We start from the raw sequence: 26,424 nt of genomic DNA, 5'->3' as shown, positions 1-26,424 counted from the left end.
CCTCGCTGATTCCCAGGCTGGATCAGCCAGCAATTCCTCCATGTTTCTAGAGCCTAGAGTCATCTAGATTTTAGTGAAGTCTATCAATTATAGACTCACTTGTCTGTCTCCCCACTAGACTGAGCTTTTTGAAGGCAGACAGGAGTTAACAATAACAACAATCATAATAATAGCAAAAGCAGCTAACCATTTGAGAAACTAAGTATAGTGAATCATCTAATCCTCACGACAGGCTAGGAGGTAGGCACCATTGACTCCCCTTTTACAGATGGAGACACAGACACAGAGAGCTGAATGAACTTGCCTGAAGTCTCACAGCGTGAACTCAGGCAGACCTGAGAACACCCTCAACCACCAGGCCAGGGGTGCTCAACCTCAGAACTATTGACATTTGCAGCAGACAGTTCTTAGTTGTGGGGGCTGGAGGGTGTTAGGAGCATCCCTGTCTCTACCAACTGGAAGCCAGTAGCACCCCCACCCCTAGGTCGTGACAACCAAAAAACAGCTCCAGGCATTGCCAAATGTCTCCTGCGAGGCAGAACGGCCCCCAGCTGACAGCCGGGCTCTGTGCCCTGCAGCCCGGCACCTCATCAGGGCCTGCAGGCCGCGGAGGCCCACCCTGTTGGAGGCACCAACCCATGAGTCATGCCCTCAAACCTGAAATGATTCAGGACTGAGACATGTGCTCACTGTCAGCCCCAGCGGGGCTGTTTCTGCAGCAGACATCTGAAAGTCCTAATTACCATCATCCTTCCTTTCATCAAGCCCCCAGTGCTCACCCAACGTCTAGGCCCCGTGAAGGTTTGGGGAGACCTTTGGCCACTCTCAGAAAATGCAGGGCAGGACGGCTGAGGGGGGCACGTCCAGCCCCCCCTCAGCAAGGCGTCTGCACTGAGGTCCAGGTCTCAGTCAATACACAGTATTAGGGGACTCCAGCTCCACTGCCCCACCCCCAGCCCTGTGACACGGGGGACCTCTGAGCCCTCTTGTATAACATGGTGGTGAGGCTGGTGACAATACCAATCCGATAGTTCACCTAATGCACACAAAGCCTGAGACACATGGGATAAACACTCAGTTCATGGAGTCTATCGGTGTGTTACTATGGTAAGAATGATTTTTCAGTAAAAATCCTACCCTCTCTCTGCTCTCATGGCTTTATTTTACACCTTGATGGTGTAACACACACGCGATGCCTTTAAAAACATTTAAGGGAAGAAATTTTATGAAAATCAAATGGAGTCATCAACACTTTGGGAATTTTTTTCAGCACAGAAAACATGTGGAGTGGACAAAGGAGGCCTCCAATATCACCTCCATTCCATGCCTCGTACCCTTTCTCTGGGCTACCTGGGAGCTGACCAACTAACTTTTACTAAGGTGTCAATGACTCACCGAGCCAGTTGCAGTAACAGAATTGGTAACAGCTAACACATCCATACCATTCACTTCATACCAAGAACCACTGTGTGTATTTAACATAGATTAATACGCTTCTCTAACAAGAACCCTGTGAAGCAGGTGATACGGTTTCTTCATTTTACCAATGGGGAAAATGAGGCTCAGAGAGGGTGACTCATTTGCCCAATGTCACACAGCTTCTAAGTGGCAGAGCTGGGATTCGGTCTCAGGCAGCTGGGTTTTCTACCCCCAAAACCATCCTCTGCCCTGCTTCTCATGAAAGGGGCTATTTCCTGGGTGGTGACACCCTCACCCCAACACAGGGCAATGAGGTGCTCCCAGAACAGAAACTGCTCTGAGGGCCCCACCAGGAGGAAGTTGCCCCGACGACGAGAGACACTGATTCCTTTCTTCTGGAATATTCAGTCCCTCCACTTGGCCCGGGATTGAGTCAGCGATTATTTTCAAAGTCACAGTCCGGCGGCCCAGGGGTCCCGCCAGCGCCTGTCCCCCAGGAGCCTCCTGCGGCCTGTTGCTCACCCTCAGGGACACACGGCCAAGTCTGAGGCGGCCGGCCGGTGCCTTTTGAAAAAAGGAACAGCGAGAGAGCGTCTTCTCCGCCGGGAAGCGAGGCGGGCGGAATTTTCAGGAAGCAGAACAGAATGACCGAAATAGAAACTGGGCTAGGGAACCTACAGGAGGCGGCTGTCCTCTGGGGGGGGGGGGGGGGGCTTGCAGGATGGGAAGGAGATGAGCCAGGGCGGGGGCTGGGGGCCAGACGCCCCTCAGCCGAGCAGCAGGGCCCCCGAGCTGCAGGAGCCACCGCTGGATGAGCTCACACCGCGGGTGGTGCGAGCCCCGGCCCCGGGTTTGAGACATCACAGTCTGTTGCCATGACAGCGCCTAGGATGCCCCAACCTGAAGGTGCATTCGTGCAGCCAGAGGAAATCGGGGAGATGGAGGGAAGGAGCCTGCCTCCCGCCACCCCCATGGCTTTCGCAACTTCCTGCGTGTTCGGGGTTACAAGGAGCCGTCAACGGAGCGGGAAGGTGGCTGGATTTCTCATCCAGCGTTTGCAGCACCTACTGGAAAGACCTGTGAAAATCTGCGGATTGCCATCCAACAAATGCAATGCTCAGCAAGCTTTCCAAAGGGCCCCCCGCCCCTGCACGCCTGCAGAACGGTGACTAGAGTCCCTATCAATGAATCGTGTGTGTTAATAACGATGGAGAATCGGGTTGTCACCCCGTCATTCAGAGGTGATCCATACGGGCTCAGGGCATGAAAGGCAAGACATTCCATCCAGATAAATCAGGCCCAGAAAGGGCAGGGAGGCAGCTTACTAGCCTGTCTCACCGTGTGGAGCCACAGGATGAAGCACCTTGAACGCTCTGGTCTTTGCTGACCTTGGCCACGTCAGACAGCTGCCTGCCTTCACCAGACAGGGCCTAAGGAGGGCTGGGTTCTGCTTCTCAGGCATCCTGCCATGGGGCCAGGCGCCCGGGACACAGGACCTGGGACAGTTTGCAAGCAACGAGACTTACAGACTGGCTGCTGGCGTGGCTGTCTGCAAACACACACACCTACCTGCTGACACGTATCCCTTCTGCAGAAGGGTCGAGAAACGCGTGCGGTCTGCAGCCCGCAAGCCTCAAGGTCAGCTTCTGGATGGGGGCAGCCGGGCCCAGGCACCTAGCAGATGCCAGGTCTCATCTCCAGTCTCAAACTGGGATGAAAAGAACCAGTTTGCTGGTTTAAAGCCCTTCCAGGGTGGCCTCCTGCCTTTGAGAAGTTCAGAGACCTATCTATTTCTAGTCATTCAAATAGCTGTTTACTGGGCCACAATCTTTCACAGGTACCGTCTCCCTCTCTGCAGCTTACACCCAGCCTGGGAGGCAGGGACTGTCAACTCCTCAGTTACAGATGGCGACACTCAGGCCAGGGGTGCAGGGAGTCACCCAAAGTCACAAGAACAGTCAGGGGCAGAGCTGGGGATTCAGACTGAGACATCACATCAATGCAGCAAAGTGCACAAACATTAAAGGTACACCTTGTGTCTTCTTACATGTATGTGTCCCATGTATCCACCATGGAAGACATAGAACATGTCTATCTCGCCAGAGGCTCCCCTGTGGCCCCACCGTACCAGGAACCCACACCAGGGGGACACACTAGCCTGACTTGTCTCTCCTTAGATTGGGGCTTGACGGCTCTGGATTGTCACAGAAAGAAAATCCAACAGGATGGACATGTCACGTCTCTCGCTGAACATTGCGTCTGAGATTCATCCATGTCGGATGGAGCCGGGGTTTCTTTGCTAACACTGGGTGGTAGCATCCGACTGCACGGATGCACCAGAATTTATTTATCCCAGAAGCCAGCCCCTTGAGTCTGAACTCGCGACTTAGAGAGGTCCACTTCTACCAGAGGGCAGTCCCTCCACACTGGTCCTGTCTGACAGCCAGCAGGACGTGGGTAGCTTCCTCACCAAAAGGAGAAGGAAAGGTCTGGTCAGAAAAACAAACCAGAAATAGACCAGATAACCCTCCCTCAGAACCCAGGCTGGCCCCGGCTCTGCCCAGGATCCCTCAAAGGCCTGCACAGGAGGACCCGGGTGGGCGCACAGCAAAGACCCGCTTATACCAGCACCTCAAAGCGCACCACCCCTACCGGGTCCCACAAGCCCTGGCACAGCCTAGGGAGCCGATTTCCACCTTTCTTTCAGCCAATTTGAAACCAAAATGGAAACTTCCCCTTGAAGACAGCGGGGCCCCTGCAACCCTTGGCCAGGGGCAGAGATTTAAAATTAATACCTTATTGACTGACAGGTTCTTTATTTACACTTTCCCCCAGGAGCTTTGATTTCGGTGCCATGTTCCAGGGAGCTGGCACACTTAATCAGCGGCCCCTGCCAACCCTGGTCATTAATGACATTCCTCCTTTCTCCATGGCAACCAAGTGATGTCACCCGGGGCAGATGGCAGCCCCGCAGCCCACCGTCTCAGGATCACACAGGTACACAGCCCCTCTCGGTACCCGGCACAGTGATTTCCGCAGGCACCGCGGACTTGCCCTCGGTGAACGCCCCCCTTTCTGCAGGCATGCCCGCGCAGGCTTGTTTTAATAAGGACCTTTATAAACCCTGGGCTTTGCAGGCGACTTTGTCCCCTTCAGAAAGCTCACCCAGGCATGGCTCAATTAAAATTCACAGGGGAAGGGCTGGCTTTCACAAATGCATCTTAGTAACTAACACAGGCCCGGCTGAGAACACGCTTTCTCCAAACCTCAGAGTGGGGCCCAGGAAGGTCCCGGTGCAGGACTCCCAGAGCCATTGTTCTGCTCTGCTTGGAGCTCACAGCCTGCTTGGGACACATTCCTTTTGCAGAGAAAAATAAAAGCATTAAAAGTCCAAGGCAAGGGAAACAAAAGAAAAAAATAAACAAATGGGACTACATCAAACCAAAAAGTTTTTGCACCGCAAAGGAAAACCATCCACAAACTATAAAGACAACCCTCTGAATGGAAGAACATATTCACCAATGATACATCTGATAAGGGGTTAATATCCAAAATGTATTGAGAACTTACAAAACTCAATACCAAACAAACAAACAAACAAACAAACCCAAACAATCCAATTAAAAAATGAGCAAAGGACCTGAATAGACACTTCTCCAAAGAAGACATACAGAGGGCCAACAGACATTTGCAAAGATGCTCAACGTCGCTCATCAGCAGAGAAATGCAAGTTGAAACCACAGTGAGATATCATCTCACACCGGTCCGAATGGCTGTCATCAATAAGCCCACCAGGGACAAAGGCTGACGAGAATGTGGAGAGATGGGAACCCTAGCGCCCTGCTGGTGGGAATGCAGATCGGCACAGCCTCTGTGGGAAGCAGTATGGAGTTTCCTCAAAAAATTAAAAATGGAACTGCCTTATGACCCAGCGATTCCCCTTCTGAGAATGTAGCCAAAGAACCCTGAAACACTAACTCAAACGAATACATGCACCCTATGTTCATGGCAGCATCAGTCACCACAGCCACGGTGTGGAAGCGGCCAAGTGCCCACCAGTAGGTGAGTGGACAACAAAGCTGTGGTACACGTACACCATGGAGTACTCCTCGGCTGTGCAATGAAGGAAATCTGACCCTTTGGGGCAGCATGGACGGACCTGGACAGCACTGTGCTAAGTGAAATAAGCCAGAGAAAGACAAGTACCATATGATCTCACTTATATGTGGGATCTAATGAACAAAATAAACTAACAGACAAATAGAAACAGACTCACAGATACAAGAGAACAGACTGACAGCTGTCAGAGGGGAGGGGGTTGGGCTGGGCAAAAAACGGTGAAGGGATTAAGCCAAAAAAAAACCTCGTAGACACAGAAAAACAGCTCGTAGACACAGATAACAGTACTGTGATGACCAGAGACAAGGGACGTGGAGGGGGCAGAACAGGACAAAGGGGGAATGATGGAAGGAGACTTGACTTGGGGTGGTGAACACACAATACAATATATTATCAACTGTACACCTGAAACCCATATAATCTCATTAACCAATGTCACCCCAATCAATTCAATAAAACTAAAAATCAAACTTTAAAAATAACAAGTCCAAGGCACCAGGCTTTGCCAGTTTGTAAGAAACGCAAGGGACAGAAGAACATGTTCAAAGACACCACGGGGTTCCACTGGCGAAATCCAGAATGTGGGGAACTGCACAGGAAAAACGACCCCTTTCTTCAACAAACAAATGGCAAGAAAGCAGACTGATGGGGACTTTCCTAGACTGAAAGGGCTGGAATGCCCATGTCAACCAAATACAATGTCTTGTTTGCTCTCCGTTCACACACGTTAACCATTCAAAAAGATACTTGTGTCCTGACCAGGTGGTTCAGTTAGTTGGAACATCATCCTGCATACCAAAAAGTTGCGGGTTCGATTCCCAGTCAGGGCACATATCTAGGTTGTGGGTTTGATCCCCAGCCAGGGTGCATACGAGAGGCGACAGATTGCTATTTCTCTGTCTCTCCTTCCTCCCCTTCCTCTCTCTCTCTAAAAAAAAAAAAATCAATAAAAAACACAACCTCGGATGAGGATTAAAAACAAAGATACTTGTGAAACAGGCAGGGAATTTGAACCCTGGGCATTGGAAATTCCATAACTGTTTGATTGTTCTCAAGAGCCCTTATCTTTGAGAGCTGCATACTAATCTCTTTATTAATAAAATATGATGCCATCTGGAATTTGATTTAGAGTTGCCGGGGCCAGGGTCGTGGAGATGGAAGAGCGACCTCATGTTGGTAATTGTGGAGCTGTGTGCTGGGAACACGGAGTTAATTACACCAGTATGTCTCCTTTCCCGTATTTTGGAAAAAGTCCATACTAAAAGTTCAGGGGAGAGTCGAAGGCCGCTCCCCTTGCTTTGGGGGGACCGCGGGGCTGTGCTCCGAGTAGGGGAACAGACTGCAGCCCCTGGCCACCCCGGGAACAGCCCCAGGGTCGAGTCTCCCCTGCTTTCCCGAGTTCCATTTCGGAACCATCAGTGAAAAACCAAACTCAGAGCCGCCCAGGGAAGCCGAGTGTGGCCCAAGTTCTGGGGAACCTGTGGCTGTTTCCTGTGCTGGGAGGGAGGAAGGAGGAAGTCCCTTTGTGGGGGGAGCCACAGGCATCCACCCCGCTGCACTTTCCAGGGCTGTGCCTTCCTGGCCCTGGCTCAGGGGCTGGGTCCCAGGGGCACAGGGCAGGACACCGGGGAGGCCCTGCCTTCCTGCTCCCCTGCGAGGCGGCACAGGGGCACCTCCCAGGCTGGAGCTGGGCAACCAAGGACGCGTCTGCAGCTGGCCATGCTGGGCTGAGGCAGCGCCCACAAGTCCCAGCCCAACCAGCAGGAGGGAGAAGTTGCTGCAGCACCAACTCAGCCCGGCAGCCAGCGGCTCCTCTTCAGCGCCAGCCAAGGCCCTTCCTTCGGGACCACTTTCTCTAAGGCTCAGGAGTCCCCAAAGGCCACGCACACTCTCTCTCCTCCAAGGAGTCCATGCCCTCGGGAGGTCAGGAGAGCGAGAAGATTCCTCAGAGCCCCTCACCACCGCCACCCAACATCCACAAAGCCAGCCGCCGGCGCTTCCGTCACCCGCCTTGTGGAAATGTCCCATCGGCTCGAGGCCAGCGCTGCATCACAGCCCCCGGGCAGCGGTGGCAAAACACAGCCCAGAGGATCAAAGTCACACGCCCTTAACCCTACCACTGACGGGGACCTGTGCGATTTTTCATCCATTTATTTGGCAGTAGCTGATTGCAAGCTTGCTAAGGCCGGGTACTTTTGCCTGGCCAAGGTCACGCAGTAGAAGGCAACTGAGTCAGAAGTGCAAGCCAGGATTTTCCGATTTCACACCTGGGGGTCTGACTTACTGAGCCCATGGCCCCTGAAATTGGGGAACATGTACCCAGAAGGCATGCACCACAATCCTGAGAGGCAGAAAGAAATATAAAAATAGCAGAACTCCCATTTATATCCTGTTTGTTCCCTTTTTATTTTTGCTGCATTTTCTTTAAAGATATTTTTTATTAAATTTGAGAGAGAGAGGGAAAGAGAGAAACATCGATGTGAGACATCGATCGGGGGCTTCCTGCACGCCCCCCACCGCAGATCGAGCCCGAAATCCAGGCATGTGCCCTGACTGGGAATTGAACTGGTGACCCCTCGGTGGCCAGGCCAACACCCATCCAACTGAACCACACCAGCCAGGGCCTTGTTGCATGTTTTATAGCGAGTATAATCCCATTACGAGAGTAGTAAACACACAGCTGATACTTATACAAGTATCAAACATAAGGGGTAAATGCACCCCATGCTACTGTCCTTGGGCTCCATCAAAGCTGGAGTTGGTGACATTCTGGCTGAGTTGTAGTGCTGAGGGTGGGGATTTAGGACCCCAACAGCCTGGGTTCAAGGCCTGCTCTGACACTGACCGCTGCATGACTCTCAGCAAAGGTAACTGGCCCCCAGTGACATCACTGGTCGCTGGAAGATTGGAGCCGCAGCCAGGACAGCGAACCACCGGACGCCAACTCTGCATTTTTCAAACGGATTCAACCCCATCACCTTAAAGGCCTAGAAAGTCTTAGCAACCAGCCCAAATAAGACTGCTCCCAGGTTCTCAGGGCCTCCGCTCCCGACCCAAATCTAAGGCCACCTCCAGACAGGGCTTCTCACCCGGAAGCCGGGATGGCGTGTCCTCAACAGGGAAGGCATGAGGCCACTTTTCCCGTTTCCTTCGCCTCCCTGACAATTCTGGGCCCCCCTGCACCTTTCCAGCTGCCCCAGAGACACTGTTTGCACAAGCAAGCCTATTAAGACCTGTCCTCAACTTGACACAGACGACGTCTCTGAGTGTCACATGTTAGCGAACCTGCTTGCTTAGCGTAGAACTCTATTTTTAGTAAGCACCAAAAAAACCCCCATGATACTATATCCTAGCGCCTCATCTGTCCCTGTTTACCCGGCTGTGTCTCCCAGAGGCCTGAGGGCCAGGCGAGGGCACGCCCACGTCTGATTCTCTCTATACCCCCGCAGGGCCTGGCACAAAACAAGCATTCGGGGAGTGTTTGCTGAGAGAACGAGGTTTGAATTGTCCCCTGTGAGTGGGTTGAGAGCAGGTGTTCCTGAGTTGAAGTGCCAGCGACATCAGGGGACAGGCTGTGGCAGGGGCTGGGAGTCTACCTGAACGCGGCGGGAAAGGCGGTGGAGGCAGAGGGGCAGGTGTGCGGGAGGGGTGAGGTGTGCTCACGCATGGCACGTGTGCCCGTGCACTCCGAGAGTGTGTGCGCATCCAGGAGCTGGGGCTTCTGTCGGCTTGTTCAAGGGCCGTGACCCCACAGGTTTAAGGATCACCAGCAATGACTAGTCTGTTTTCCTTTCTGAAAGGGCGTAGCTGGCGGCGTGGGCATTAGCGTACCAGGACTTGAAGGAGGGATGGACCAAGACAAGTGAGCACTCCCAACATGTCGTCCCCGACACAGCCCAGAGCATCTCTACGGATTCCCAGTGCCCGTCCGTCTCTCCCAGTGTATTATAGTTGGAAGAAGTCAGAATTCACTGAATTCACAAGCATGCACAGGGAATTAAAATTCTGATCTGACAGCCAGCACGCCTCTCCCCTCTAAGGATGAGTCAGGAGCCCGGGTCAGGATGCCCGCAGCCCCGTTCCCATTCCTTCTGTTATGATGTACTTAGCTATCTCCCCTAGTAGAAAAAAATAAGAATCTACTTTCATGCCTCTAGGCAAATAAACTCGAAAATCTAGACTGATGAAATGGATAAATCTCTTTAAAACATGTGGTTTATCAAAATTGACTCCAGTAGAAATAGAAAGTGTAGGCAGACCACTTCCCACAGACACAATAGAGAAAGTGATCATGGAACCACCCCATGAGAAGGCACCAGGTCCAGATGGCTTCACAGGGGACTTCCATCACCATTTTATAAACTGGATGGTCTCACAACACACTCTTCCTAAACATAGACAATAAAAGATGCTTAAACCTAACAGCACACAAAAAAGGACATTACCGACAAATATCACTCATGAATACTGCTGAAAGAACTCTTAAAATGTTATCAAACCAACACGGGTCCACCACAATAAGTAAATAATACACAGTGATCAAGTGAGGTTTATACCACGAATGTTTCAATATAAATCAATATACTGATAGATCTAAGAAGAATAAAATCATATTTTTCTATAGATGCTAAAAAGTTTATGATGTAAATCAACGCCCATTCCTCATCAAAACCCTCAAGAACATAGGAATGGATGGATACTTTCTTGACATAATTAAATAGCTATACCGCAATCCTAAAGCCAACACTAGCGATACTCCTGCTGGGGTCAGAAATAAGGAGGATGCCTACCGGTTCCATGACTATGAGCATGCTACTGGAGATGTCAACCAATCAGTGCAATTAGATAAGAGAAAACAATGAGAGGCTCCAGCTCAGTGAGGGCGGGGCCAGGTCTTATTCTCTATTATATCCCTAGGATGTAACTCAATAGTTAGTTGAATGAGTAAATGAATAATGAGCACCTCTGTTAATAAAATCAAGAGTTTGACAAAATGCTAATAGCGAATCACACTGTTAATTGATTTCAATGGATTAACCCACTCAAGGCAAACAACCTTATGAGGTAAGTACTATTACTTCAGCCATAAGACTGATGAGCAAACAGAGGTCCAGAGGGGTTAAATGACTTGCCCAAGACCACTGTTGGTAAATGTCTTGAATCCCAGCCTTGTCATGGTACCTGGCCCCTCCCATGGGTTTCCCATCCACTGAGGGAATGGGGTGCCCCCCAGAATGCGGGCGCTGGAGCAGGACTGCCAGGCTCCTACTTCAGTTCTGCCACGTACCAGCTCTGACTTCCCGAGAAGATCCCTTCCCCTCTCTGTGTCTTAGTGTGCTCTCCGTGAAACGAGGGTGACGATCGTGGCTGCCTGCTAGGGTTGGAGGACTTACTACAGGAGCTAATAATGTCTGCTACATGCTCAAGTTCCATAAAATGAGCACGACCTCCCCAAAATGTCAGAATTACTGACAATGTCTGTCCCACTAGCAGCCCTCCTGCCTTGGTTTTTGTCAAGCTCATGCCCAGAGTTAAGGAGAACATCGCACATGCATCACCCCTATACTGTCACCTGGGGCAAAGCCGATGACAAGAGAGGGGCCAGTGTTGGCCCTTGGAGAGCTCCCCCATGCAGAAGCAGAGAGAGGGTGAGCTCTGACATCTGGGTGAGCCAGGAGATCACATCTGGATCAGCTCACTTGAGCCTCTCAAGGCTCATAATGTCCCTTCTGAGCCACGATGTGTCTGTGTTGCCAGTCCCAGCAAGGAGTCCCTGTCCCACAGATTCCGGAGCACACGTCTCCATCCTTTAAGCCAAGTGGCACATAGCAACTTCTTTCCAAAAAGCACATTTTGGAAGAGAGTAACTTTATAGTGGAGAAACCCGACTAACACTGCCTGGACCAGGTGATCAACAGTCATAAATCATGTTGCCACCTCTCTAGGGTGTGAGAGAAATAGTCACTTTACCTCTGTGGCCTTCCTCCCCAAAACTCATAGTCCCTGTCTAACCATGAGAAAAACATTGGAAAGACCCCAGTTGCGGGATATCTTACAATATACCTAACCCAGTGCTCCCCAAAACTGTCAGCTTATAACAAACAAGGACACTTGGAGTAAAGCATGGTCATAATAATTATCATTATTGGTTCATTAATTATAACAACACTAATACATACTAACATAAGATATTAATAATATGGGAAACTGGGTGCTGGGTACATGGGAACTCTTTGTATTATCTTTATAATTTGTCTATAAATCTAAAACTGTTCCCAAAATAAAGTTGTTTTTTGTTTTAAAGAAACAGACTCCAGGGCTTCCATCGTGGTCATTTAGACACCCATCTGGTGGCCACTAAGTACCACTGCCAAAAAAAACTATAAAAAGCACCTCCCATCAGATTTGGTTTGGAAACTATTTCCCCGGAAATCAACCCCCTGTCAAAAAAAAGTTAGCTGATTATGAATCTGGGAGGGGTGTAAGTATTAGTTTCCTACAAAACATGACTTTAATCTTAACGAGCAGAAAGACCACTGATGCCGGAGGGATCGCTTGCAGATTCCTAATCGTATCTGTTCAAAGCCAAGGATGGCATCCAGATTGCAACGCGAGAAGACTGGTCTCTCTTGCTGGCTAATTATTTCCATCTCCAGCCAAAATACAGAATAATTAGTCATTACTATTTTCCTCGGGATTCACGTGGAGGGGGCCCCTGAAGTCAAAGCAAGCCCCTCACCAGTGAAGACCATGGAAGGGAAGCTAGAACTTCTCCTTCACCTGCCGCACAAGCTTCTCTGGGAAAGAGCAAGCCCCGCCCCCATCCTCCAGGTCGCCGCCCACACAAACCAGCCAGCACAGCCCTTCCTGCTCACCACCAGCCGCCAAGCCCAGCGCATCTGGAAGTTACCAGCAAGCCTACCCCTGAGGCTTCAACAAGTAAGTATTGGCTGGGCTGGGCTGTCAAAATCAGGAAGCCTGGTTAGCTATTTTTTTTTTTCCAAGACAACCTGCTAACCAGAAAAATACAGAGAGGTTGGTTGTGCGGCCTCCTCCTCCTTCGGATGAAGGCTCGCGTGAAGCATGTGAGGACCCAGCGGGGCCTGGGGGTGTCCCCGGGCCCAGCAGCAGAAGGCACCGAGTGACAGTTCCTTTAAGCAGAGTCTAGCTGAATCCACAGCCCAGCCCCCCTCTACCTCCCACCCCCACATCCATTATGACTGTGGGGTGCAGCGGATCGCTGGGGTGACTGGCAAAGGTGGCAGCACCGCCCAGAGAGGAAATGGGCCGGCCTCCTGACAGCCAAGTCAAACCACACTCCAGCATTAGACACAGACAACCTCTTCCTTAGTTTCAACACAAAGTCCCCAACAAACGCTCCCCCTGGGCCACCGCCTGCAGGGGCGCGGGGATCAGCTTTCACCTGTCCTGATAGTTAGGTTCAGCGCAACCTCCTTGTGCGCCAGCCCCCTCCCACTACCTCCATTCTTAGCTTCCTCACTGCCTCCCTCCAAAGGCAGACCAAGCCCTTCTGTTGCCCTCTGACTACCCAGCAGCAGGCAAGTGCCAGCTGAGCCCCTGGCCGCCTTTGGCGCCCCTCCCTCCGAGAGAAGGCACAAGTCATTGGAAACTGACGCCCTGCAGGGCAAGCGTGACCTACCGCCCCCTAAGGGTGGCAGCAGTCCTGGCCTGGCGCCCTCCCTCTCTCTCTGGGAAGATGCACCCCCTCGCCAAGCCCCCCAGAAGTGTGACATCTGGAACGGAGGGGCCCTGTGCCCACTCTCCAGGCCCAAGCCCCAGTCAGGGCTGGGGGGCCTGGCCGGGGAGCCTCCACCGACCTTCAATAGGATTCAAATAGTCATAGTTGAAGAGGATGGAGAAGTCCAGCTCGTCTTGGGGGCTGCCCCCAGGCTCATGGCCCAGGGCGTCCCCTCCGTCGGGGTCCGGCTGCTGTTCCGGGGTTTCCATGGCGTGCAAGGCGGCAGGAGGGCTGCGAGGCCGGGGGCGCGGGCAGGCTCGGCTCTTTCCTGGGCCCTTTGCCAGGGGTGGCAAGGTGCAGAAAGAGGGTGGGGAGGCGCTGGGGTGGCGGGGTCACTGTCCTCGTGGGGGCGAACGCCGGGTCGGGGGATGGCGCGCCGGGCTCAGCGGGTCTGGACGCGCCGGGGGAGCTGAGCAGCGGCGGCGGCGCGAGCTTCCTGCTCCGGGAGGCACCTGTTGCAGCCCTGGGCGGGGGAGGCGGGGGGAGGCGGGGACAGGGCGGCCTGGCCGGCGGGGGCGGGGCCGCCACCCGGGCCGGGAGGGGGAGGGAGAGGCGGGCGTCCCGGGCTGGCCAGCGCCGCAGGAAAGAGGCCGCCTGCCTTTCCTGGCCCAGCTCAGGCACCACCGCGCTGCGGGCCCCTCCCTCCCGGACGGTGCGTGCGGCTGGCCCTGCGCGACCCTGGTGTCCGCGAGAGAACTGCTGCCACTTAGAGTTTTGCCCTTGGTGCCCAGCTGATCCCAGTCTGTGTTCCCGCTTTTCTTTTCCGAGGGGGCAGACCGGTAACTCCATAGACCTCTGTGTGCCCACAGCTGTGGCTGATTTTCACCTCGAGCTTGTCACTGCATGCCCCTAACTCCATTTCCCAGGACCCGGGACAGAAACTCCTGATACTCCAAGCACAAGTCTCATCTATACCTCTCAGCCACGTGTCACCCGGGGCCCCAGCTGCTGGGACCCAGCAGGAATGGCCCCGGAGAAGCCCTGGTTCTGGGTGTGGGGGAGACGCATGGAGATAAACCAGGGAAGAAAGACCATCTCCGGGAAGGTGTCAGGAGAGACCTCGCCAGGGCTATGGGGTGGGGACCAGGGGCTGGGAGGCTCCAGTCACTCGGTGGTCATGAAGGGCCTCTCTGGGCAGGTGACATTTGGACGAACCTGGTTGATGGGTGGACCTGGGTGAAGAATGTTCCGGCAGTGGGAACAAGAAAAGGCAAAGCCAGCAGGAGCCTGGCACGGGGCAGGCTGCGCGGGAGGGCAGTGCGGCTGCAGAGGCTGGTCAGTGCCGAGTACACCTGGACACTCGTTCAAACAGAGGTCCGGGCCCCGGCGGGAGCTTCTGATCCCACAAGCCTGGCGGAGAGGCTCGGGAATGCGTGTTTGTCAGCTGACATCCAAGGTGAATGTGGTGAACGGGTGTATTTGGGAGAACGCTGCCTAAAAACTCAGGACCAGCCCCAATAAAACACTGCCGGGGCTCTTGGACCAAGGTAGCTGAAGTCAGAAAACAGACTCACGGAGGAAGAAAAGACTAGAATAGTGGTCTTGAACCCTCACAACACGTTAGAATCAGCTGGGACGCTCTTTGAAAAGCCTGTACCCACGCTTCAATCCAAAACATGAACCAAAACATCCAAAGATATGTATTTTTAATGACCTTAGATGAATCTAACGTGCAGCCGGTGTTGAGAATCCCTGGTGGTGGGACAGGTTCAGGGATTCCCTGAGGACCACGGCTTGGCCTTGAGTGGGGACTGGTCCACCGGTCCCCGTGCACCAGGAGTATGGAGGATATTACTCTTCAGCGGAGCCATCTCTGCTCTGTTGAGGGGTGTGTGCAAAGCTATCAATCGTCATTCATTCCACTAATATTCATTTGAGCACCTGCTAGGTACCTGGTACTGCTACCCACCTCGGGCTGCAGCCACCAGCAGGACTTAGCCTCTCCCCTCCCCATGCTTCTATCCTGGAAGCGAGGAGGCACAGCAACGAATAGGGTTTTCCGAATTGCACCCCGATCAGTGGTTCTTAACCCAGACTATACATTAGACCCACCTGGGGAGCTGTGAACAAATTCATGTGGCTGGGCCCCCCCAGAGACCAGTTATAACCAGAATATTTGAGGGTGGGACCTGGGCCTCAGTATTTTGTAAAAGCCCCCAGAGCCTTCCGATGTGTGGCCAGGGGTGAGAACCCCTGGTTTAGACTCAAGCTCCATTCCAGAGGCCTGGGCCTGGCTCAGGACTCACCAAATTTCAGAGTCTTGGGGAGCACTTTCTGGTTGTCAGAACATAAAGAAATCCTCTCCTTCCTTTCCTAACCATGAGCACAGCTATCCTGGGTGCGCCCACCAAGCATCTTAGGGGGTGGGTACAATGTTCAGGTGGAGGAGGGGAGATGACGCAGGCTGGGACATTTATGGCCAAGTATCTAAAAGATGGGTGCTCTCTGTTCTTATGACCCAAAGTCCAGACCCTGAAATGTGGTCAGAGATAAACAAGGAACGAGCCAGCCCGTGTGCTGTGGGACAGGCCACCCACACCTGTTCTTTCTCATCTCCCCACCCTTAATGAAGAAAGGGCTCCACGCTCGTGAGCACAGGCTGATTGTGCCTACCCAGGGTCCCTCCTCCTTCTTTTTGTTAAAATAACTTTTCTTTATTGACTTTAGAGAGAGAGGAAGGGAGAGGGAGAGAGAGATAGAAACATCGATGAGAGAGAACATCGATTGGCCGCCTCCTGCACGCCCCCATCTGGGGATTTTGCCCACAACCTGGGCACGTGCCCTGATTGGGAATCAAACCAGCGACCCCCTGGTGTATGGGTCGATGCTCAACCACTGAGCCACACCGGCCGGGCCACTCCTTCTTCTGATAACAGCCTTCCAGTGTGTTCCTTTGGGAAACGACTTGGTTCTACCTAAACACAAATACCTGAGGAGCACTGACCCCTGCCCCGTGGCCCCACTCCAGGTGGCCTCGGAGGAACTCACCACCCACAGCTCTGCCCTCCTTGTCCCCTGATGGTTTAAAGTTCGTTTTTATCTACAGCCTGGACGTCTCCCCTGCAATCTGGGCTCAGATATCCCACTGTCCCCGCAACATCTCCATTTGGTTAGCCAACAGGCATCTCACAGTGAACGTGTCCCCACCAAACCCTATCGTCCTCTGAACCTGTTCCCAGCTCAGATACCCGCGCGTCCATCCGGCTCTCCGACCAAACACCTCGGCGTGACTCTGGCTTCCTCTCCTTTTCTGACCCACATGCAGACCCTCAGCCAGTGCAGGCAGCTCTACCTTCACAACAGAACCCAGACCCAACCATTGCTCCCCAAATTCACTGTCCCTCCTCCCGCCCCACTAATCCACAGTCCCTGTCACCTCTCACCTGGTCTCACCTGCACCTTTGCCCTTATGCAGAGCAGCCAGGGGGACCTTTCAGACCAGACATCCATCAGCCCTCCCGTGGCCTTACTTACGCTGACAGTCAGCTACGAACACCTGGCCCACCAGGCGCCAGGGAAGCTGCCCCCACCCCAGCTCCGTGGCGTCCTCTGTCCCTCTCCCCTTCTCATCCTGCCTTCTGCCAGCCTGATTGTCAGGCAGTGTCCCCCCACAAGTAGAACCCCAGTCAACGTGTGGAATGTAGAAGGATGGGCCACGTGACAGAAACATACATCACAGGTTGGCAGCAACTTGGCCATCCCTCCCGCAGGCAGGCGGGTGAGCAAAAGTAGGTGTACAGTTGTTCATGTAGAAAAATAAGACAACAGCCTGGCCGGTGTGGCTCAGTGGTTGAGCATCACCCCCTGCACCAAGAGGTCGCCGGTTCAATTCCCGGTCAGGGCACATGCCCAGGTTGTGGGCCTGATCCCCAGTGGGGGGCTGCAGGAGGCTGCCAATCAATGTTCTCTCTCATCAGTGTTTCTATTTCTCCCTCTCTCCTCCTCTCTCTCTAAAATCAATAAAGAATAAAAAAATTTTTAAAGAAAATAAGACAATAATAGATAATATTATATGATAGATAATAATACAAGAATGAACTCTGTTTCATGTATTCACAACTGTAAACCTACTGTTGTCTGACCCTGTATTATGTTCAGTCCGCCCTGTAATTTTTTTAAAAATCTGGGCTTGCATTTTTCAGTTGGGAGATTTCATATAAAAGACCAAATTTCCAGTGTCTCCTAAAAAATAGGCAGATCCGCCGCAGCAGTAGGCCGCTATTCCCAGGCGCACCAGTCACCTGATGCCAAGTATAGGCCACCCCTTCCCATGTTCTGTGGCCCTCAGGTCGCCACAGACCACACCCAGCTGCTCCCGTCTGTCCCAGAGCGTGTGAGCCTGAGACCCTGGTCTCCAGGCTCTTGTCTCCTTCTACCAGCCTTGCTTCTCCTTTTCATTCTTGCTTTCCTTTCACTGACAGGAGATGCCCTGCCCCCACCAGGGGAGCCTCAGCTACTGAGGCAGAGCCCTCAGGGCAGCAGCGGGGGGTTGGTTAGTTCGGGCATGGAGCATTGGTGAGTTTTTGCCTACCCCCACAACCCTTTCTCAACCATCCACCTTCATGCTGTCCCCACTGCCACCCTTCTGTCACCCAGGCTGTCTCCCTAGATGCCTGCACCCCCCAGGACCGTGTGTCTGTCTCAACTCCATTCTCCCTCCTGCCATGGTCTTTGCAGACTCTAACATCTAATCTTTGAAGTCAGGGAGCGACAAGAACAAGCAAGCTGGGCCTGGCCAGGTGGCTCCGCTGGTTGGTTGGAGTGTCGTCCCATGCACCAAAACGTTTTAAGTTCGATTCCTGATCAGGACACATGCCCAGGTTGCGGGTTCGATCTCCAGTCGGGGCACGTACAGGAGATAACCGATCAATGTTGCTCTCTCTCTCTTTCTCTCCCTTCCTCTCTCTCTAAAATCAATAAAAACATATCCTGGATGAAGATTTAAAAAAAAAAAAGAACAAGGAAGCTAACTCTGGGGACCTCAAAGCTACCTTCCATCAGGCTCCCTTTAGCACGAACCCCCCAAAACACATGCTGTCTCCTCTAGCCCCTTGCTTTCCTCTGTCAACACAATCACGAGACCCCCTTGAACTTTTCATTACTGAGCTCGCAAACGCCTCCCCATGTGATCGCGTCTCCCCTCCTTTACAAAAGCCATCTTTATCTGACTTTCAAATGCAAACGAGCATGTCCTGGACTTTCCCGTAGCAGCCGCGAGTCTTGCAGCTAGAATGTCCTCCACAGATGCCTCTGGACTCGCTGGCTGAGTGGCTGGAGCAGGTTGTCCAGGACCCACAGAGAAGACAGACCCCAGAGAGTTGATGGAAAATGCATTTATCCCCATCAGGAAGGTCTGAAGGTGATTAGGCTGAAGGAGAGTAATAACTTGAATTTAAAACAGTAAAAGAATAGTGAAAATGGCAGCTAAGATAAACGGACCACTCTGTATACTGAGAGCGTCACAGACGTGATCTGTGTCCCCCTGTGTGTGGGGATCGCTGGGACCCCCACCAAGGCCTGGAGGAGGTGGTGGTGTTTCTTTTAAAAGTCAAACGCGCCACCACAGAAATGATTTTGTCCCACACGAATCTGATACTCATTACTGAGTCACATTGTTCCTGGGCTATTAGCGAAGGGTGGATTTGCTAAGGGACATTTTTGGACCAAGATGAAACGCTAAAAAAAGTTTCATGACTCCTAGTGATAGCAGAGGGTGAAGGGGAGTTGACGTGGGGAATCTAGGCTGGGCCGAGAGGAAGACGCATCTGAAGTGGCTCATATTATTCACAGAATTAATGGCATATCCCCTCAGGTGTCAGAGACAGGGCACATCCCTGCAGAACCCCAGGACTCAGGGCAGCACAGTTTGAGAACTGCAAAGGAGAATGCACTATGGACAAGAAAGGACCACTTCTCACCTCCTCCGCCGCCCACACTGGTCCCGGCCACCGTCATTTCCTGCCCAGGCCACCGCGCAGCCCGCCGCCAGCGTTCTGAGCACTCATTCCCACCTGGCCACAGGCTGCTCTCCCCTGCACATCACTACAACCCTCCAAAGATGAACAGGACCACGCCCCTGCTGCTTAGAGTCCCCCCAGTGCCTCCCATTGCCCGGAGAATGGACCTCAAACTGCCCACAAGACCCTGTGCGACCCTGCCTGGCTCACGTCCAGGACCTTGTCTGCGGTCACAGTCCCCCATCTTTTCTGTTCCAGCCACAGGGCTTCTTGCTGGTCATCGAATATCCCAAGCACACGTCTCTCCTCAGGACCTTTGCACGCACTGTTTCTTCTGCCTTGGAGGCTTGTCCCCCAGTTTAGACAGCTCCCTCGCCATTCAGAGGTCAGTGAAAAGGACCTCTTTTTAGAGAGGAAGGAACCCAGTCTGAATGAGCAATCCCTGTTGCTCTGGGTTGATGTGTGTCCCTCCCCAAAAATACGCGCGAGTCCTAACCCCAGTTCCTGTGAGTCTGATCTTCTTTGGAAACAGGGTCTTTGCAGATGTAATCAAGTTAAATTCAGGTCATCAGAACGAATGGCTCTCACCCAGGGACTGGGGTCCTTACAAGAGGACAGGAAGAGGCTGTGTGATGATGGGGACAGAGAGAGGAGTGATGCATTGACAAGCAAGAAATGCCACAGATTTCTAGGAGCCACCGGAAGCTGGAAGGGACAAGGACCCTCCCCCCCCAGGGCCTTCAGAGTGAACGTGGCCCTGCTGACACCCTGATGTCAGACATGTGGTCTCCGAGCTGCAAGAGTAGACTGCTGTTGTTTCAAGCCACCAGGCTGTGGTCATAAGTGACGGCAGCCACAGGAAACAGGTACACCTCCTATTACACACACACTCTCACACACACTCACACACTTACACTCATGCAGATTCACTCACAGGCACACACATACACTCACAAACACATTCACACTCACACACACTCACACACACTCACATATACCCACACACATGCACACACATGCACTCACACACACTGACACCCACACACTTATATACACCCACACGCTCACACACATTCACACACACACTCACACACACTGACACCCACACACTCACACTTACATACTCACACACACATTCACACACGCACACTCACACACGCGCACACTCACTCGTATCTGCCAAGTCATTTGCCACCCCCTCGACTTCAGTCCCTCGAGTTGACCACCATCTGAAATCGCCTTGGCTGTCCCCGCGGTCACTTGCTCGGCGTTGGCCTCAGGCAGACCGCCGTGGCCACCACTCTCTCCCGGCACCTTGCAGAGAGCGGGCACAGCGGGTCCTCTGAAATGTTGGTGAGAATGAACGAACGGTCCAGGGAGCTCCCAAGAGGACATGGGAACGAGGTGGGCCTGGAAGCAAGATGTGCAAAGGGCAGAGCGAGCCCCAGGTGGAAGGACACGCGCAGGCCAGGGAAGGGAACAGTGTGTGTGCAAAGGAATGAAGGGGACAGGTGCAGACCACCTCCAAGGTAGCGACAGTTCTGGAAACGCACCTTCTAGAAGACTCGGCCGAAAAAGCACCCAGCTTTGGCCGCCAAGAGAGGCTCAGAGCAAATGGGTCCCTGGGCAGGTCCGTTACACTGGAGAGGACTACGTATGGAGGGATGGGGCCACCAGAAGTAACCGAGTGGCCCAGAAAGGCAGGATGGAACGGGGGCAAGAACAACCCCCCAAACGTCCTCCCAACTCTGTGGGGGCTGGCTCCTTGAGGGGCTGCGGCCCTCTCTCCAGCTCCCTGCCGTCTTGCTGGGTGGTCCTGATGCAGGAAGTGGGAGTCACGGGACCAGGGAGCCCTTGAACGCCAGGCTTTGGCCTCGGCCGGGTCTGGCTCTGCCCTCCGAACGCCTTGACCACTCCCTTCTTGGTTTCCTCGTCTCCAGGCAGAAACCATGTTAAATACCAGCCTCTCGGGGCTTTTGTGAGACTCTACTGACATCATATCTGCAATGTGCCTGGCCATAGAGGATGTGTGTCATTGGGAAACGGGTCACTTTTTGTTATGATTATTCAGCCCAACGGGAGCAACACGGTGGAGTGGGCTTGAGTCCAAGCTCCAAGGCTTAGTGATGTGACCCTGGGGGAGAGATGGGGATATTGACTGTCAGGCTGGTATGAGGATTAATGAGGTGGCACCTGGAACGCCCTTAGGACGGTGCCTGGCACATAGTTGGCACTCCGTCGTGGTGGCTGCTGTCATGGTCATGGTTGTTGTTTGTTGTTCTTGCCTTTGGGAGCTGATTCATCCCAGACAACAGGACGAAAGCATGTGCCTGCTGGATGACCCAGGGAGAATTCTGTTCAGGCCACTAGCCTGAGGGGGGAAGTGTGGAAGTCAAAGGTCACCGTCATTGTCAAGAGGAGGTACAGGAGAGTGAGCCAAAGAGATGACATGGCGTTTCAGAGTGTAAGTCTCTGGCCTTAACGAGTCACGTTACCCCTCCTGGGCATCATTCATTCATTCATTTGCCCGTCCATTTAACAAAAACAGTACTGAGTATTACATCCAAGGCACTGTTCTGGGCACTGGGGCCACAGAGGTGAACCCAGACACCGCAGGACAGTCACCACAGTATGATCAGTACAGGAAAGGGGGCGGCATCGGGCAGAAGCCCCGAGAGCCCAGAGGAGGCCTCCGATCCAGGCTGGGCGATCAGAGTCCCGAACTGCTCCTGCAGCAAAGGAACAAAAATAGGAACGTGCCTGGCTTCTGCCAGGTAAGATGTGAAACACCCATTATGTGGTGAGAACTATCCAAAGAGAAAATGTACAAGAAAGCCACTTGGTCATTGTTTTGATAGGTGGGATGGGGGGGGAATAGTGAATTAATGAATTGTATAGTAATAATGACAACAATTATTTATTGAGTGAGTACTGGGAGAGTCATATTGTTTACTAAAAGCTTAAAACTCTCCATAGATTAGTAAGCGATTGCTCTCCCTGTGCCCCCCACAGGGCCTTTGCTGTCTTGGGACCTTCCCTGCAATTCAGCAGATATAGGGTTAAAGCCTGGCCCAGCAGGGCAGTCTCCTGGGACCCTGCTCCTGCTGTTCTGATTGGCTGATGCTCATTGTCAAATAGATTAACGATTACTCCAGATAACATTACTATCATTCTTTCACATGTGGGGAAACCGAGGCACGGGAAGCAGAGTTTCTTGCCCAAGGCCACACAGCTAGCGAGGGGCAGGGCCACGATTTGAACCTCTCACCCAGATCTCAAGCTGTTGACATCTTGGGTGTAGAAACATTACCTAGAACCCGCTGGACACTCCCAGGAATGGAGAGCCGGCCACTGTCCTCGGGGCACAGTTTTTAATAAAGGGCGTGGGAGGAGCGTCTCTCCGAGGTTCTGAGAGAAGCAGAACCGGAGGGGCCCTGGAGGGTCTCCGTTCCGTGCAGGAGAGAAAGCAGCGCAGGTCTGAGAGCCTCCTGGCCATCGGGGGACATCTTCCCGCTGAGGAAAGTGGAAACACGGCCCTTCCGTTTTCCTGAGTGAGGCAAGGCAAAAGCCCTCCTTGAATCATTCTATGCTCGGGACAAATCAGCTGCTGCCTCAGTTTCCCCATCTTTAACGATGATGCCGGTACCCTCCACATCCTCCCACCTGTCTCTCCTACCGTTCCAGGATGTGCCAAGACACAACGTGGTGATGGGGAAAGAACCCAGGATCGAGGCATGGACTCCCTCTGTTTGCTCCTCTGTCAAAGGGTATGATGAACATGATGACAGCGTTAGTGAATCCCAGACCCAGCAGAGCACACGGTCAAGAGCCTGGGTTCACATGATGGCTCCACCACCTCTCCACTGGGTAACCCTTAGCCAGCTGCTGCACCTCTCTGTGCCCTGCTGCCTCCTCCGTGCAGGAGACGGTGATTGCACAACCTACGAGGGAGCGCCCTTGCCCTGACAGTTAAAGACTTCACACCTGCAAACACTTGGACATGCCACTCCTGGCCAGTGCTCAGCATTCGCCTGCTCTCGCCCCCGAGGACCGCAGTGGAGCCCAGCTGTGTGCCAGGCATTGGGCTGCTAAGGTGCTGGGTGACCCTGGGCAAGGCCGGCCTCAGTGTCCTCAATCTTCAGACAGCAGTAACATCTCGTGTGTGTTCAGCACAGACGTTAGTGTTTTAAGTGCCTGGTTTCATAGGATGTTTGTGACAGGCCCTATGAGGTCAGCACGACCGTTTTTCCTTTTCACTGATGAGGAAACAGGCTTCGCAGCCATCGTCTTAGCCCAACCTGTCTCACTGTGAAGCCCACTAAGACCAAAAGTACCTGGAGAGGTTTGAACTGCTGCATCTCTTCAACAACTGCTTGTTGCAATATCCAGTTTCTATATCAATGTAAGTTATTGTTTGCAACTTCAACAGGAATTGCAGCTAACATTTACCCAGCATCGACTATGAGCACAACACCGTTATTATTGGCCCCATTTTACAGATGTGGAAACCCAGGCACAGAGCGGGTAAGGCACTTACCCAAGATCACTCAGTGTGATGTGGCCAAACAGAACTCCTAATCCAAGCAGAAGGCAGGGGGTTCCGGTCTGGGAGTGAGCTGGATCTGTTTATTCCTGAAATACTTTCCATCATCTCACTTCAGATAAAACCGAACACACCTCTTTCAGATCTTCAGTTTTTCCCAGGGCCTTGACCCACAGCTGCATAGCAAGGTCAGTATTTTCCTGCCATGCAAATACTTCTATTTGCTATTCATGGCCCCACCCATCTGCACGCACACTTCAGGTCTGTCCCTGTGCTCACGTGGTGTTTGAATTAAAGGGGCATTAGCTTTTCCCTCTGCAGGGCACGGAAGGAGCGTCTCTCATGCCAGCTCTTTGATGCCTGGAATTGCATTCTGTGTGCCCAGCTGCCTTGGAATGCCAAGTGTGGTTCGCTGGGAACAATGTGGTGCCCTGTCTCCCACATGTGTACACACACACTGGCACGCACGTACTCACAATCCCTGCACACATGAGCATGGGCTGGGAGGGTAGGCAATGCATTTGCACACACAAGATACACAGACTTTAACACCTTGACAGAGGGTCAAGTTCATCAACCTGGAGCAGAGGTGGAGCAGCTCCAATAAAATGTGAGGCTTGTATTATTAGATCACGCAGTCAAACAGAAGCCCGGCTTCTCTTCCAAGCTCGCTCCCTCTCCTCTCTCCCTCTCTCCTTCTTTCCTTCCCAAACAGAGCTCCACTTGGCGTTGGTCTGTCCCCACACCCCCACCATCATAACATCAAACACTCTGTCAGTATGTATGACGGTACAAACCAATTCACGTCCTTGATATATGTTACTGGTCTGAGACCATCGCTTTTCAGGTGATGCAATATTAGTACTACATATATTTTGGCCATTATGCCACACACTTAACCACTAGCAGAGGACAGGATAAACTGGTACAAGTTAAACTGTTCAAAGTGTTGGCAGAGTCTTGCTCTCAAAAGTGCAACTCAGCTAAAAAAAATATATGTGTCACTGAGGTCCGCACACCATTCACCTACCCCAAGGAATCAGCCTCACTCTGGTTTTCAAAAAAAAAAAAAAAGAGTCCCTCAGGTTTATTTACTGAAATTGTCATTTCTTCCCCCCTAGAACTTTAATCAGCCACGCAGAGCACAAAACCTACATTCAACTCAATTTTATGACACCAGGCTAACTCCTCCTACGCATATTTATTTCACTTAACTCTTGCAGCCCTGCCTTCTGGGCAGGGCCCCTCTGTAGGCAGGGCTGGCCCCGAAAAACACATCACATTGCCGGTTCCACTCGGAAAGCCCCATGCTTTCGTGTACAGCCTGAACCCCTCCGCCATCCCAACCAGATGGCAGATTTTCATATCATATTCTTATACGTTAAGCCCCTCCCGTCAGAGCCAAGGGGTATAACTCCGGAGCTAAATCCAAGAGAAGGAAAAAAGAGGCAGAAATACGGAGGGCAGAGTGAAATCAGATCGCAAAACAAACTGATGGTACACTGCACTTTAAAGAGGGAACCGCGGACTGTATCCACCAGGCACATCAAAAAGGGGGGGGGGGGAGAAAAAGGTTTAAATGCCCCAGAGCATCTGCTGCTGTAACTGTTCAACACCAGTCTTCAGGGCTAGTCTTGCTACCTAGTAAAAGCTCAAGCCTGTTCTCCTAAAACGAAAAATCACTAAATGCTACAATAATCATTACTAATAATAACAGCTGCATGGCATCTGCTGTCACAAGCCGAGTGCTGAAATGGTTAAGCAGCAGCGGTTAGTAGCGAGAGACTCCCGTGTCCCACGAGGGGAAAATCCTCTGACAGCCTGGGGAGGGAATCCCGCCGTGGGACACTGCCCTGCCCCGCGCGCGGTGGTCGAGGTCGCTCCCCGGCTCCCCTCCCCGCCACTCTACCTGTGCGCCCTGGGACACCGGAGTCCCCGGGCCTCCCCAAGACTCAGCCAGGAGCCCAAAGCGCTGCCCGAGAGAGGAGCAGAGGAAAGGCTGGGAGGCGGGAGGGGGACTGGCCGAAGTGGAGGGCGAGTCAGTTACCTTGGTCCACAGACCCCATGATGCGGAGGGGATGGCAGTGCCCCAGCTCGAACGCAGCCTCTCTCTGCATCTGGAGGGGACGGGGCTCGGCGCGCTGCGCGACACGGGCTCTGCTGTGGGGGACCCGGGGCCGAGGGGCGCCGTCCTCTAGAGCATGCTCGCGGGCTGCCCTGGCCCCGGAGCCTGCGAGCGGCCCGGCTCCCGGCGCGGTGGAGTCGGCGCGGCTCGGCGCTCGGCTTACTCGAGAGGGAACGCGACTTCCTTCCCGGCGCTCCGTGTTTATAGGCTTTCAATGCAGTAAAATAACGGGATTCCCTCACTGTTTCCTCCTGTTTATCCAGCACCATGGAAACCACTGGATCCCGTCCATCTCCAAAACTAAGGGCTTTCCTGCAAACTTCACACTCAGGAATCCATGACGTCGCCTCCTCCGCGGCCAGCCAGCTCCGTGGCTCCCTCGGCCGCCAGCACAAGTCCCTGATTGTTCGGGAGAAAGTCAGGGAGAGGGAGTGATGCGCGCCCAGCGCGGAGGGGGTGGGGGCCTGCGAGTGTCCAAGTGGGCCTTGCAGGAGCTCCAGGC

The 26,424-nt window shown here is 53.0% G+C and overlaps 1 protein-coding gene across 5 annotated transcripts in view; it reads right to left on the bottom strand.

Moving 5' to 3' along the window:
- NFATC2 (nuclear factor of activated T cells 2) overlaps positions 1–26,085 on the bottom strand; it is a 142,809-nt gene extending 116,724 nt beyond the window's left edge. For 3 of the 5 annotated variants that reach the window (XM_036244329.1, XM_036244333.1, XM_036244328.1), the window contains exon 1: positions 13,377–13,738. In XM_036244329.1, the coding sequence (XP_036100222.1) occupies positions 13,377–13,506 (130 nt within the window). In that variant the 5' untranslated portion in view covers positions 13,507–13,738. Of the gene's footprint in view, positions 1–13,376; positions 13,739–25,844 lie in introns of those variants that run through there. The other 2 variants (XM_036244331.1, XM_036244330.1) reach the window with 2 other exon arrangements.
- Between the last annotated feature and the right edge of the window lie 339 nt (positions 26,086–26,424).

Source organism: Molossus molossus, unplaced genomic scaffold, assembly GCF_014108415.1.
Source record: "Molossus molossus isolate mMolMol1 unplaced genomic scaffold, mMolMol1.p scaffold_m16_p_6, whole genome shotgun sequence".
Classification (NCBI taxonomy): Eukaryota; Metazoa; Chordata; class Mammalia; order Chiroptera; family Molossidae; genus Molossus; species Molossus molossus.
The sequence above is the reverse complement of the archived record's forward strand: the minus strand, read 5'-3'. Positions and strand labels throughout refer to the sequence as shown.